Here is a 15,702-nt window from a genome sequence, read left to right on the forward strand (position 1 = left end):
CCTCATAGAGAAATATGGCATGTGTAATTTGTCATGAAGTTGTTAGACTAATATAATTCCCTCTGGTTTTTGTTAAAACTACCTAGGCATTATTTTCTCTCTCTCTCTCTCTCTCTCTCTCTCTCTCTCTCTCTCTAGGTCAGAAGAGGCTGTCGGATCCCCTGGGACTGGAGTTATGGACAGCTGCTAGCTGCCATGCAGGTGCTGGGTTTCGAACCCGGGTCTTCTGCAAGAACAACCAGTGTTCTTAACTGCTGAGTCATCTCTCCAGCCTCCAACACTTGTTTTGAAGATAACTTTAAACAAGCAGACCAACTCACAGATAAAATGTAAGAATGCTAATAAATGAAGAAAAACTACACTGTTCTTACCATATGTCACCAATCAATCACTACATACACACATGCAGACACACATTCATTCTCTCTCTCTCTCTCTCTCCCCTCGCTCCCTAACCCTAACCCTTCCACCATGGTTTCCCCATTTAAAGTGTCCCCATTTTCCCCAATTATCCCTTAATAATACCAGTCTCCTATGGTCCTACCTCTCTTGAGTGCATCCTTTCCCTTTATTCCCCTAAGTTCCTTGTACGACCCAAAGAACAGTAGGAGAAAGATATAACTAAGGGAGAAATGGATGAAATGAGGGTGTTTAAATCAGAAGGGGGAAGGAGGATTATATTGTTTTCATTTTTGACCTCAGGTTCTTTCCCCATCCCAGGATGCCCAATCTGATTACTCTCATGCCTCCTTATATCTTCCAAATTCCCCAGGCTGATGCGGCTAGTCAGCTATATTACCATCATATTCTCAGATAGCTGAATGAGCACATTTCCTGGGGAACAAGAGAATGCAGGAGAATCAATGGGGTGCCTATCCAACAGTAGACAGAACTCCCAGGAAGATGAAGATCCTCCACAGAGCCAGTAGGAGAAGCCAGGAGACAGTAAGTAAGCTACAACAGACTGAGCATCTCTTATGTTTGTGTATGATCTGTTCAAAGACGGTTCCCATTGCTTCCCTACAGCCATGACCTGGTAAGCCTCTCTTCCTTCCTAATCTCATATCTTGCTCATGACCCAATTTTCAAGCCAAAGCCAATAGGATCAAGGCTCTGGCTAGAAGTTCTGTCAAAATGTGTCTCCCAAATCTCCCATCAAAATGAATCATGAGAACTTCTTAAAAAGTGAGTAGAAATGATTATTTAGGCATGAGAGAGTTTCCAGCAACATACTGGCTGGAGCTTTCAACTCTGCAGCAAGCAATAAGAGAAGACTTGGCAAGAGGGTGGGCCTGGGGCTGCAGCTGGGGCTAGGTAGGGGGCAAGGGAGAGGCTGAATGGTCAGTCTCAGGGCTGCACATGGCTCCACACCTGCTTTCCTAAAATTAAAACTGAATCCATGACCCATCCAGAATGTATTTTCAAAATAAGCTAGCTGGAAAGCAAGCTGTGTATTAACAGAATTCTATTCTGTCTTTATTCACATTAGAAAACTGAAGATCTGTCTCCCCAGAGAAAAACATCCTCTGGCACCTTAATGTGGTACACACACAGCACCAGCATCTTGAGGGCCTCAGGCCAAACCAGAACATCTGTCTGCTGCTGCACAGCTCTTTGGAATCAGGATCTGTGGTTTCACCAGGGCCCAGATATTTTGTAAGCCCTCCAAAATTTGAGAACTTTTATTCTAACATGGTAAGTTGACTTCTTCTGGAGAAACAAGGGTTAAAATAATGGTCATACTTATAGTACATTGTCCTGAAATGACTTTTCTAAGACTTAGTATCTAGAGATAGGGGCATACAGCTCTCCATTTTAAAAATAAAGAAACTGAGGCTCACAAAAGGTAAAAGACACTCAATCTCTAGACACAGAACACAGACTGAATTCTAAAGCAAGGGGCTGCTTCCCCCCAAGAACTCCCCTTGCACTGGACATCAGAGGACAAAGTACAGGGGTTACCACATCACTGGTCACCTCCCTTGGCACCACTAACACAGACTTATCTGCATTTGCTTCATCATTGTTCTCTTATTCATCTCTTATTCTGTTGTTTCCCTTCTCAAATCTGATTTGCACTATGAACCATGAAAATCTTGCACTGTGCAATATTAATATGGTTTAGTGAGTACTACATATTTCTGCTTAATAAATTCTTCATTCAGTCTCCAAACCACACTGTGAGGCAGGGACAACCATCTGCATTTCATAGATAAGGAACCCAAAGCTCCCAATAAGGGACACACAGCAGCTACTGGAGCAGAAAGATTGACACTCTTAACCGCCTCCTGGCCAGGAGACCCCAGGGGACTCAGAGTCACCATTCCTAGGGAGCAGGTTTGTGTCATATCATGATTCTAGAGAGAAACAGAGAGTATGTGTAAACTAAACCCCTTAGATGCAGACTTTATCAATCATCCTCTGTGTTCTGCATATATAGACTGCAACATGCATTGGTAATGCATTGTTGTTGTTTTGCAAAGTAAAATTTTCCTAATTGTATTTGGCCCACACTGGCATTAAACTGACATTGCATTCTTAAGTCACCCACTGACCAGGGAGGGGAGATGGCCCAGAAGTGTGTTAGGCAACAAGAACATCAGTCGTACATTACACAAACTAGCTGACACTGCCATGGGTGCTCACTTCTGTCAGTGTCAATGCAGGTGAGTGTGAGAGAGAAAGGTGGGCAAGAGAGCTTTGTGGGGGCTCTGGAGACCCCTAGCCCACAATGCAGTCAAGCTGGCAGATTCCCTGGGGGAGCTGGAGGTGGAGGTGGGGCTGCACAATAAAGCAGGAGGTCAGCTGCTGTGACTGTGACTTACAGCCCAGGAGTCCCCCTGTCCAGGCAGGAAGTCCTCCTCATTTGCTTGGGAAACCTCAACTTCAAGAATTCTCCCTGCCAGTATGCCTGACCCTAGGTTTCTACTGCTTGGAAAATGCCTTCTCCAACTCCTGTCTTCTCTGTTTTCAGCCAAATTGGCCCCTCTCTTGCTCCTTTCCTTTTAATAACCTCCCAGTTAAACAAATGGTATGTGAAGAAGCAGTTAAAAGCACCTCGTGGCTTGGCAATGCTGGGTAATGGAGTATGCAAGGCTCTAGGATGCTGGGGGAGAATTTGGGGGGAGAAGATAATATAATAATAAAACCCCAGTTAAGCTGATTAGGAGGAGAAAGTTAATTTAGAAATAAGCTCTCCTGGGCAGGAGTGAGGAGTGGGAAGAGGGAAGTGGAAACAAGAAGTTGGGAGACTTGAGGAGAACACATTTTAATAAAGTGCCTTTGTTCCTGGAAGTCATAGTCCTTGGGTAAGTCCAGGGCTCAGTCCTTGGGATTCCTTGACTCCTTCCACCCTGAGCAGAGGTACAATCACAGGCTGTGCAGAGCAAGGATATCTTGTAAACCTGCACTCTACTGGCCAGCACAGCCCTGGGCACTGGAGCCATTTCCAAGCACTCCCAGCTTCATGCCTCTGCCAAGACAGCTAGCCTCCAACATTTTTCACATACTTCTCTTACAACCTCTTTCATATAGGACTGTTGGTATGTGTTTATATATCCATCTCCCACACCAAACTGAGTATGACTCAAAGATAAGGACTAAATCTCACCTTTATCCCCAAGCCTAGGACCATCAAAAAACATAAACAACACCTAATGCTTATTTGCTGAATACAGGTTCTCACCCCCAAGGGCCACTCTGCAAAGGTTCTTATTTGAAAAACAAAAACTGTCTTTCTTGCTGAGAGGTCCTAAGAATTTCTAAGAAGCTCAGTCTCTAAATACTGAGAGATAAGGCAGTGGAGGCAATCCACAGCTGACCCTGGTGTTTCTCTCAATCCTGGACAGTGTGGATTTTTTTCCAGGCTTTGAGTGAGTGAACTAATAAAAAGTGGCTCGGGTTGAGCTCCAGTTACCTGGGTATGAAACACCTCCTCTTGGTTATCTCTGTTGAACTCTGCCTCCAGGCATCTTTATCTTATACTAAAGGATTCCCGCAGAAAAGAGCTCATTATCATTCTATCTATCTCTCAAACTGAGATCATAGATTTGGGACTTCCAATGGTGGCACTGGCATTTCTTTAAAGGTTTCTGCTCACTTTTTGCCTAACCAAATATATTCTGTTTTGTTTATGTATTATTTGTTTATTTTACCACAGGGATTGCAAATCTCCATAGTAGATGAAGAGTTTAGAGGAGAGGAAGGCTTGGTAACTTGTGAGACAAGGAAGATAACTTGTTTTTAACACACCCTTTGTTTAAAAATCAGAAGAACTAAGACTCAGGAGGTAGGGGCAAAAATTTCAAGAGTTTGGGGACAGCTTGAGATACAAAGTGTTATTATATCAAAAAACAAAAGCAAAAACAAAACAAAACAAAAAAACAAAAAACAAAAAAACAAAATAAAACCACACGTACCTAGCTCCCCATTTCTTGCACAGATGTTTTGGGCCATCCTTCCAAGTACTGTGGGCCTTGGCAGCAGTCTCAGCTCTACATTACCTCGTCTGCCTCTCCCCAGTCCCCATCCTCAGTGCCCACCAGCTTTACTGCACCTGCCTGGCTAGCAACCACATCTTGATGTGGAAGTTTCACCTGTGGGGAGGCTCGTCCTCTGCCTGCTGCATTCATATCCATACCTAACTCTAAGTCTACTTCCTCCAAGGAGCCTTCCCTGGTCCCTGCAGCCCCTAGAACACTGGCCCCTACTAAACCCTCCAGCTCTGACTCTCATACTGGTCCCCTTTACCAGAAATCACTCTGTCCCCAGCACCGCCCCTGTGTGTGTGTGTGTGTGTGTGTGTGTGTGTGTGTGTGTGTGTGTGTGTGTGTGTGTGTGTGTGTGTGTATGTGTGTGCTTAGTTTCGGGGGGCGGTGGGAAGACATGCTGTTATTTTTTTATTCCATATAAATCTTATCCATTTTCCAAATGATTATTCTAAATTAAAAAAAAGTAGTTGTGCATATTTTGTGAAAGAAGAAACAGGCCCACTAAGGTTGAATAATTTCACACAAATCACAAAGTAAGATCCCTAAGGGCAGACATAGTATCTTATTGCTCTTGCAATACACAATAGATTCATGTGCTATAATGATGTGGTTTTTTCATTTGTTTGTTTGCTTGTTTGTTTGTTTTTGGTCTTTTTGAGACAGGATCTCCCTGTAGTCCCAGCTGTCCTCGAACTCACTATGTAGACCAGGCTGGCCTTGAACTCACAGAGATCTGCCTGCCTCTGCCTCCCAAGTGCTAGGATTAAAGGTGTGTTTTTTTATCTGTAGTGCTAAAGCTGAGCTCAATCAGGGTTTGAACTTTAGCATGTGCTCTACCACTGAGCTTCACAACAGTCAAATAACAAAACCCATGATATTATAATACCTAGTCTTGAATCTTAGTTTGTGTAAGTATGCTTTGTGATGTGACTCAACTGAGGGAACTGCCTAACAATACAGCTCTCAGAGTACATCTCCACCATTAAGCCATGTATGACTACATGTTTCTGGTGAAGGAAGGAACTAAGTGTGCATTTCCCACACATCCTTCAGTTAGAATATAGTCCTCCTTATAGGGCCTCAGAGGTAAAATGCAAGATAGAGAGAAAAAGTAAATGATCCCATCCTAAAGAAGAATTGATTATTCTTAGGCTAGGTGGAGGAGAGGGGATGGGTTGACACATAAAAGTCAGCCTTCTGGTAAGAGAGCCTACTGGAATAGCCCTGCTAGGCCCCTTGTGTTTCATGAAACTCACAGTCATGCTGTAGGGAACTCTGTCTCAAAACCCAAGCCCCCTGATCTTTTGAAGGATTCTCCCATCACCTTCCCAGGGATTAGACACAGCACAAAGTAGCGGCATTATCTCCTGGAAAATTAATGGAATTTGCTAGAGAGTGCTAGGCTGGTTGTAAGGCCCATTTATTTCAATACCATTCCAATTTTGTTAAATAGGTTCAAGAAGGGCAGAGAGAGATGAACACTGAAGCCTCCAGAGACAAGAGAGGTTAATAAAAGTTGCTGAAGAAATTAAATATATAGGGAGGAGAAATTAGGAGCACCTTCCACATGGGAGAAGGCTGATGGATGGAGAGAATAGAATAGAAAGAAAAAAGAAAAATGATCCTCAGATGTGCTGGAAGCTACACAAGCTTATATCCTGGGTACCCCAAGAAGTCAATCAAGTTCCCATTATCTGAGAATCAAGGATGGAAAAGTTTAAGAGCTAGGGTTGGAAGATGCAGAGGGACCAGAGTTGGAGAGCAGGGAACTTGGGAGCCCTAGGTTTCTCAGTCTGGCAGTATGCAATCTATCAGAGAGGATGAAGGGCATGCAAGACAAAGTGAATAGTGCCCTCAGAGACTAAGAAGGGCTGCTGTAACTGTAAGGAAAAAAAATGACACATAGAAATGGAACACTGTTGCACACTGACTGGTGCTGTGGTGAATGCAATGTCCAGGATAGAGATAGAGGTATCTGTCCAGATGTGCCTAGGGAAGAGAAATGGGCCTTTGCAAGTGCATACCAGGGCAAGTGTGAAATGCATGCACAGGCAGCATGAGCCTGCACCCACAGGCTTACGCACAGCATGAGGCTGCACCCACAGGCTTTCCCATGGCAGGACTGCTGAAGAGATAGATGTGTGGCTTTCAAGAGCTTCCTTCTAGGCTCTATCATGCTTCACCACCTCAATCTCCCTGCTTGTTTCTTGTCTTGGTTCTGTCAGGTACTGGCTATGTCCCTTTGGACAATCTGTTTAACTTATTTGGGTACCTGCTTGCCCATCTGGAAAATCAGAATAGTATCTAATATTATATTACTAATATATGCAAATGACCTCCTTCTCTATTCTGAAAGCTGTTCTGCATCTCAACTCCTAGGACTACACTTCCTAGCCTCAAATTTCAGCTGCCTCTTTTTCCTCCTCCACTGAAAACTTACCACCAAACTCCTAGCCTTTTCTAGTTCAAACCTCCCTCTGAGAGATTGCCAAACTGACTGTATGGGGACCCTGGGAAGAGCCCAGGAAAAGAAAGGTAGGAAGGGACAACACAAGAGGAATTTCCCCACCTTCGGAGGGAAACAACTCTCAGAAATGGGGAGATTAAGGAACTTGCCTGCTAGCCCCTCACTCATCTTCTCTCATCCCTTCACAAGCCATCTAATTTCTCTAGAACTCAATTTTCTCTTCTTTTAAATGTCAAAACTAACAATGATCCTGCCTATATCATGTGATACATAATCTAACAAATGATGTGGCACATGTGATAGTTACTAACATCTGAAAGCACCACATAGAAGACAGGAAAGGTGGGAAGGCTAAGCTTGGACTCAGTGAGACCACACTTGCTTGGTCCTGAATTTGATCCCCATCACACTACCCCACTCCCACCACCCAAAGAAAACCCTTAAGATAGGAGGAAAGATACTGGGGTATCACAAAATAAATCTATTTTTGACCAATATTTACTTCCACCCCTACTGATTGAAACATGTATGCCAACACCAAATCCAGGTGAGAGCTGGGGGCAGGTCTGGCATTCCTGAGCTGAGAAATTGGGAAGGAGGCTGAACAAGGCATCAGGTCTATGTTGTCCTCCTGATCTATGGAGGTTGCCAGCACAGATAGGCTTTGTAGTGATATAAAAGGATTTGGCCCTCAGACTGTTGTTTAACCTCTCAATTGGGGCTTTCATATCTATAAAATGGCAGTAACGTCAACTTTGAAAAGCACAAGCAGGAAATCAGTGAAAAGTAATGTTGATACCTTGTGTGTTGTTGACATCCATGCTCACTTTCAGGACCCTAAGACCAGAAAGGTCCCTAGAACAACAGCTGAGAAGCAAGGTTGAGAACCTCCTGGATAAGTTGAACAAGACCTCTAACACCCCAGTCTCAACCTGTGCCAGAGACTGGGTAGTTTGAAGGCTAATAATGAGAGATCCCTCTTCTAAGAGTCTCCCTAGATACCCAATTATAACCCCCTCTTAGAGTCTCTTCATGACTCTGACTCTCCAGACTCAGCCTAGAGGGGACAGGGGGAATTTCCTATGAATAATTCATAGATTGGTGTATTAGTTACTTTTCTGTTGCTGATAGAAACATTGACCCAAGCAACATAGAGAAGAAAGGGTTTATTTGAGCTTAATGATTCCAGGGGAATTACAGTCTGTCATGGCAGGAAGGCATGGTGGCAGGAGGTGGCTGGAGTAGGAGCAGAAGCTAAGTTCTCACATCTTTAAGCAAGCACAGGAAGCAAGAGAGCAACTCAAGATGGAGCAAGGCTTAAGAACTCTAAACCCATCCCGAGTGACATGCTTCCTTTAGCATGGTCACATCTTCTAAGACCTACCAAAACAGTGCCCCAACTGGGGACAAAAAATGTCCAAATATTCAGAGCCTATGGGAGACATTCCCATTCAAACCACCACAGCTGGAAAGACTAGGTTTCATATGAGAAATAAACACAAGGATGCAAATATTACTTCCCTACTTGGTCTTTTAACATAACCAGTAGCATTGTCATATCATAGGGAAAAGAAAAAAAATTAACCTAAGGCTCTTGGAACATAGTGGAAGAGGGGGTAAAGAGAATACTAATACATCCTTCAACTCTCACCAGTGAAGCATCCTCATACAACAGAGTGTGATGCACAGTAGGCCACAACTGGCCAAGTTTTAGAGAATAAGAGACTGCAGACTAAGTGTACTTGGATAGGACTTCTATATTACGCCTCACCCACCCATGGGTAAGGGACTATTGCAGAAAAGGAGGCAGAAACATTGTAAGAGCCAGTGTTGGTACATGAACATAAGGAAACAGAGGCTTTCAGGCCTCTAGGAACTTGCTCATACGAACTTGCAAGAGTGATGACAGCATGCATAAGACCCATGAGAGAAGGAGATAAAGGCAATAGCAATTGGAAAGGAAGAAGTCAATATATCCTTATTTTCAGATGCTATGATTCTATACATAAAGAAGCCTAAAGATTCCACTAGAAAACTCCTGAAAAATACATTCAGCAAAGTAGGAAGATACAAAATTATTACAAAAACAAGAAATCTGTCGAGAAAGAAACTTCAGAAAAAATGTTATTTATGATGGCCTACAAGAATTTTGGAATAAATCTAAGTGTCCTAGTTACTTTCTATTTCTGTGATTAAAATACTGGCATGCACAAAACCCATGCCGACTCAATCAGGCAAAAACCCAGCATAGAATGGGGGAAATTGGCAGCAGGAACTATTGGCAAACGATTACTGTGGGGCTGAGAGAGTATAGATCTTTACAGGAGTGACTCTAGGTAGGCTGGCTAGACTTCTGTGGATGAACCTGCACCCTTGTACTGAGGGACATCTGGGTACAAATGCTTGACAGGATAAACCTTAACATATATGACAGAATGCATGAAATCTGGTAGGGGGTCTAAGGAGGGGTGCAAATTGGGAAGGGGTTCTAAATTTAACTAGATCTATTATACAAAATGCACAAAACTCAATCAAAACATACATTAAAAATATCGGGCTGAATGTCAAAATAAAATATAAATAAATAAAAGATTGTTTTAAATTTTTGAATGAGATGATCTTGATGCCAGGCATCAATTAGTCCCTGCCAGCTGTGGGGTCTCCAGCATATTGGAAGAGTGCAGGCTTTGGAGTCAACTGGTTCCTGCAACTACTGACAAGATATGTTATATGTCTGAACCTCAGTTTCTCATCCATGAAATGGGAATAATTATGGAGTCTATCTCAATGGATTGTTGTATAGATTAAATTAGTGAGCACATTTAAAGTAATTGACACAAGAACTTATTAAATGATCCATATTATTTCTGACTCTGAAATGCTACCCCCTCAGAGCAAGGATCCTTTCTCATTTCACATAAAAGTTCATTGAATGTCAAACTTTTCCACTTTGCCCTACTCAGATCCCTTCTGTAGACTTTTCTGAGGTCGCTAATCAAAGGGAAGACTGAGTTTTATCTTTTAGGTTCCACCAAGGTTTTCTCCATGAGAGACACAAAGCACAGCCTGATTGAAGCCTAGGACCAAGAACCAGAGGAGCTGGGGCTAGAAAACAAAAAGAAAATCATAAGGACAGGAGGAGCAGACAACTCAACAGTCTGACCACTTATTGTCAGACACAAAGTCATAAACACAGTCACTAAGCACTTGTTGCAGAAACCATTCCCTGTACTTTCCATAGATCAGCATATGTTAATAATCCATAGATTAATATATCACCACCCTATGAGATATTTTATCACCATCCCTACTGTAACAGACAGCAAACTGAAGCACCCAGAGACAACATAACCTCTTTAGACCACCAGGTAGGAGAGTTGGAAATGAGTCTCATTTCTTCTTTTTAATTTTAATTTTATTTATTTTTAGACACAGTCTTACTGTTTAGTTTCAACTGGCCTAGAACTTGGTAGGTAGCCCAAGCTGGCCTTGAACTCACAGTCCTGCCTCGGCCTCTAAGATACTAGGATTATAGCCATGCTTGGCTTAGAGTTTGTGTTTTCATCACCACTTACCACTACCACCCTCCACACTGCAGCACTCTCATCAATCACTTGATCAGATATTAATGGCACAGTCTGCATGCATAGCAGCACTGTGCTCTAAACTGCAGAACAGAGAGGAATAAAGATGTTCCCAAGGACATCCAGAAGGAAGCTTCCTCAAAGTGCAGTTTTCTGTAATCATGGAGTCACACCAGGGGGGCTTCATCATCCTACCCCACTGGGGAGCAAAGGCAGAGTGAGGCCAGCAAAAAGAGGTGTGGACATCACCTTCTGACCTGTTTTTGGTGTTCCAGATGCATAGTTGTGGCACCCAGTACTCAGCCTCTCTTTGAGTCTGAGTAGAAGGCAGAAGATAGAATCTAATAAAGCTCAGGGAGGGACCGTGCAGCTTGTTTTCTGCCAGCTTTCTCTGCCTCTGTCCCAGCTCAGTACCCAGCTTTGGGGAGTAGTACACATGGAGTGTGTGGCATGTATGTGTGTACAGAAAAAAATGGGAGCATCCAGGCTCACAGTTCTCTGCCAGGATATAGCTGTGCTCAGAGAGCAAAAAGCTGGGAATTTAAGAGGCCTTGGGCCTCTTTGTTTCATCCTTTAGTCCCCTTGGAGCAAAGGCAGAACAGGCAGGAGAAACCCCCTTCCTGGTAGAGGGATAGATTTTCTTCCTACCCCATGAGCCATAGGCCTTTGGAGGCTGCTCCCACTGGAGCCATCCTGTCATCCCACATTGTTCTGATTAGCTACAATCTTTCTTTTTCAATTTCTCCTCCCTGAGACTAGGGAGCAAGAAAATCTCCCAGAAAATGAATAAATATTTCAATTTTCAGCGCAATCAGTCTGAGGAGCTAGGGCATGCTGCAAATGGGGGAAGGATAATGGTTTTCATTTAGATAAGATACAGAAAATTATTTAGTGAAAAATGAAGATTGATGAAGCCCATTGAAATTCTTTAAAACATGATTTTTATTTCTCAGCTAGGCTGACTCTCCACTTCCTAGCTCCTCTATGTTCCTCTCTTGTCTGACCATCATCCCTCTGCCCACAACTCCCTGCCAAACCCACTGGGTGCTCTTTCCTGCCACAGTGTCTGGCCTGGGTGGAGATTAAGGAGAGGGGTGGCCTAAGCTCCTCACTCTCCAAACTATCAGTGTCCCCAGATGCCTACTTTTTCCTTATGTGTCTCCTCCCTGCTCTTTGCTAAGTGTCCCCCAAAGACTCAGTAGTGATTTCCTCTCCCTCCTGACACTTCCTACCCTTTGCTATTTTCTACCTCCACCCCAAATACTTCTGCATCCTTTCATGGGGCAGCTTGCTTTCACTTCTGGTAGAGTCAGGAGGGCTGGGTTGGGTTGTGCTCCCTAGCCCTCTCATCCACAAAGGTAGAAAAGCACACACACAACAGATATTTCTTCCTGACACTCTCTCTGTCAGTCCAGACTCAAGTTACATGTCTCTTCTGTTTGCTAACCGCAGTTTTTGTTCTTTAAATCTAATTTTCATCCATGTGATTGCTACAGGAGACAGGCAGACAGAAGCTTGCCCCCAACACATACCAGAACTGACCCAGTTCCCACTTCTACACCAGTCTTTCTACTTTTCCCTCTCTGGCAGCCTTGACAAAAAAATTGAGAACTTAACTCATCTCAACTTTCTGCCAAGTGGCCAGCCCTGAGTTCAGGCCTCCTCTTTCCCAACCCTGCTTTACTCCTCTCATACCATGGATTTTAAGGCTGTGCTGGGGGCCCTGGGGTCCTGTGAGGAAAGATGAATCAAGAGCCCTGAACTCAACCAGGCTATGCTTTCAGAGTCAGAGGAGAGGACTAGTAAAGAAAGGAGAAGTCCAGGGAAACATGGCCCCTCCCCATATCACTCAGGAAAGGAAGTGAGCTGGCCAGTGCTGGAGGCTCTTTCCATCCAGTGCCTTCCCTCTTCCTTCTTCCCAGAATCACTCCCTCACCTCAAAGAGAGACCACCTCCTCCATTTTGTACACTGTGCATCTCCATAGGTCTCTGCCTATGAGAATGTTTAACCAAGTTTCTTTCTTTGTTCCGTGGTTAGGGTGGGGAATCACTTCCATGTGAGTGCATGTCCTTTGTGACATTCATGCATGTGTGTGTTTGATGGCTGCTGGGTATATGGGGTGTATGATTAGGTCAGTGTGAGTGGCTTGGAAAAGAAATCTGACTTCTTCAGAGATGTCACTGTATTGGTGTATGTGTCTGTCTCTGCATATGGCATGTTTGTGTCTCAGGAGATAAGCCAGTCTCTGTTTTAAACTGTTTTTGTTTGTTTGTGTGTGTGTGTGTGTGTGTGTGTGTGTGTGTGTGTGTGTGTGAATTTCTGTGTTCCAACAGGAGTGGGAGATTGGGGGGCTGTGCAACAGGATTAAATGTTCCTTGGAGCCAGTCTCAGGAGGCAAAATCCTGCTTCCCGCAGATCCCAGTCCTGGCTTAGGTCTGGACCCTTGATTCCTTCACAGACACCCTGCCCAATCTGCCTGAACACCCTTACCTCTCTCACCCTACTCATTTTCTAGCCTCTGCCCTTCCAGTTCCAAGGGAGCCCTAGACTTAGGAACTTTCCTCACCCCCAAGTCAGTGCCTGTCCAGTCAAGTGCCCTTCTCCAAACCAGTCCCTATATTTGGAACTCTATCCCTCACCCACAGCCTCCCTGGCAGGGTCGGAAGGCAGATCGAGGTGCCTCTGGACTGGCTTGGAGCAGCAGGATTCCTCAGATGCAAGCACTCCACCCCCAAATCTGAAATCCTACTCTTCCCAGCCTTTCCCTTGGCCAAGACCCAGGAGTCCGGCCCTTTAGCCGGGGAGGTGGGCGGGGGGGGAAAAATGCCAAAGCTGGAGGGAAGACTTTGCGCGCTCGGAGGATCCCTTTCTCCTCAGACCTTGGCTCTTTTGGCCCCAGTTCTCTACTCTCCCGCGCAGGCAGAGAAAACAACTTGGGCCAGTCCACGGAAAACTCCTGGCCGGTCGAGGGACTCCGAGTCCCTCCCTAGGACTCCCCCACGGCGCGTTCCCTGCCAGAGCAGGGATTTACCTTGCGAGAAAGAGTCGGAGAGCGTAAGGATCCAGACCAGGAGGCTCAGCATGCTGTCCGCCCGCCGCTGCTGCCGCTGGGCCCGAGTCGGCGCGAGTCCCCAGCGCCCCACACTCCTCCCGCCGCTGGCACACACTCGGCGCACACTCTCTCCCCCGCTACGCCGGCTCTCTGGGAGCCCTTCCTCTCTACCCGCGCCCCCTAATAATTTCTGCCCTCCAGCTTTATCTCCCAGGGCCTCAGTCGACCTCCGCGCCTTTCTCCTCTCCCTCTCTTCCCTCCCTGGCTCCCTCCCTCCTCCTGACGTCTGCTCTCACTCCGACGGCGCCTCCCTCCACTGCCCTCCCCTTGTCCCCCAACGCGCGCGCACACACTACTCTTGCTGGAACCAAGATGGGAGGAGAGCGAAGAGAAAGGAATTGAGGGCAAAGGCGGGGGTGGGAGTGGAGGCTTCGTGGGCTCTGAGGCAAGGATCTCTGGATCCTGGCCCACACGCACCTCTCCGGCGCACGGACCTACTTTTGGCCCGGGTTGGCAGAGCTGAGCAGGGAATGGGTATCGCCTTGGGCTGAGGAAGACCCTTCATCCGGAGGGTGACTATGATGGGAAGGGTGTGCTTGAATGTTTCGGGGGCGGCGGGGGTGGAGCAAGGAGGCGGTGTCTAAAAGCTTTAAGATATTTTTTTTTTTCGTTTTAATCTCACACCCCAGATTCTAACCCTAGATGCCTAAATTAAGAATTCTTCATTGACTACTGCATATTGGAGCGGGAGAAGCATACATTCCTCTCCCCACCTACAAATCTCAGACTGGAGAATCTTCTTGAACCTGTCTTTGAGCCCCTTCGGGAGGCTTCAACCAGCCTTGGCGCTGGAGTTCTTAAGTAGCCAGGAAGAGGAACAATTGACTCTTCCTTTGTTCACCCCAGGCATCTGTCCATCCAGAGGGAGAGCCAAGCAACTCGATGGCTTTCTCTTGTCGCCTCTCCAGAAGCAGGCCAGAAAAGAAAGCCACCGAAGGATCTCTAAGCACGCTGCACTGGGGTACAGAGGTGGAGAACTGAAGTGGGAGGGTATTTAGGAGGGTGGTCCTCTCTCTTAAGAGTCCTGTGTAATAGGTAGCTCCTCCCCCTATCCCTAACCAAATCCTCACTAGGCTGCTCAGGGTTCCTGCAAGTCTGGGTCCCAGGGAATGAATCCAGGAGAAAGAACGGACGAGTCACAGAAATTGCACAAGTTTCCAGTGATGCTCATCAGAAGACGTCTCCGCCTCTTTCGTCTCAGATTCTTGATCTCCTGGGTCCCTAAAAGCTTTCAGCCAAGAAATCTTGAGCTGGGCCTGGAGCTATGGCCGTGGCTCTCTCGTGCCCTCTGCTGATAAGAGACAGCCACAACTCTTTCCTGCAAGAATCTCTGGCTGGAGGGTCCAGACACAACCACGCACCACCGCTTAGAGGACAGAAAGCTCATATTCAGAATCACAGCATGAAAAGACACAAGAGAATTAGCATGCTTAAAAATAAAAAAATTCACATGCATAGAAAACACACACACACACACACACACACACACACACACACACATACACGTTAAAAACAGAACCAGGCAATAGCTTACCTGACCACAGCCATGCAGCTTCCTAAGTTTGCCTGCATTAAATTCTTCAGAAAAGAATAACCTGTCCTTTTCTTTTCTGTCTCTTTTTAAACACTTTCTCTAACACTTTGGACTTCCCCAACATTGTTGGCTTCCTTGCTCTTTTTCTAAGGTCTGGGTCCCCACCCTATGGCTGCTAGTCAGCCCCCTGTCTGACCTCCATGCCTATTTAAATAGCATGGCGTTTTTTCCTTCTCGCTTTGATTCTCCTACTCCCCGCAGCTGATGTTTCCAGCTTGCCTGCCTTGGAGATTTTTTTCTTTTAAACTTGAATGGCATTGTCCTCAAGCTTCCACTTGAGTCCTTTCTTAAATTCATTTTATTAATGAGACTAATAAATAGTCCCCTGAGGGGACCCCAATTCCCCCTGTATTTACAATGGCCAACAAGGCCCTATTGTTATGAAACCTCTGTTCCTTTTCTGATCCCGTCTCCCTCAGTCTATGTACTTCAGCCACTCTGGTCCTTTCACATA

At 45.4% G+C, this 15,702-nt stretch overlaps 1 protein-coding gene across 3 annotated transcripts in view; it reads right to left on the reverse strand.

The window, feature by feature from the left end:
* Positions 1-13,862, reverse strand: part of Kirrel1 (kirre like nephrin family adhesion molecule 1) — a 104,028-nt gene extending 90,166 nt beyond the window's left edge. For all 3 annotated transcript variants that reach the window (XM_029566249.1, XM_008838745.3, XM_017799554.2), the window contains exon 1: positions 13,574-13,862. In XM_029566249.1, the coding sequence (XP_029422109.1) occupies positions 13,574-13,625 (52 nt within the window). In that variant the 5' untranslated portion in view covers positions 13,626-13,862. The remainder of the gene's footprint in view (positions 1-13,573) is intronic.
* Between the last annotated feature and the right edge of the window lie 1,840 nt (positions 13,863-15,702).

The sequence above is a fragment of the Nannospalax galili genome, unplaced genomic scaffold, assembly GCF_000622305.1.
Source record: "Nannospalax galili isolate Female #2095 unplaced genomic scaffold, S.galili_v1.0 scaffold1079, whole genome shotgun sequence".
In the NCBI taxonomy this organism is placed as follows: domain Eukaryota; kingdom Metazoa; phylum Chordata; class Mammalia; order Rodentia; family Spalacidae; genus Nannospalax; species Nannospalax galili.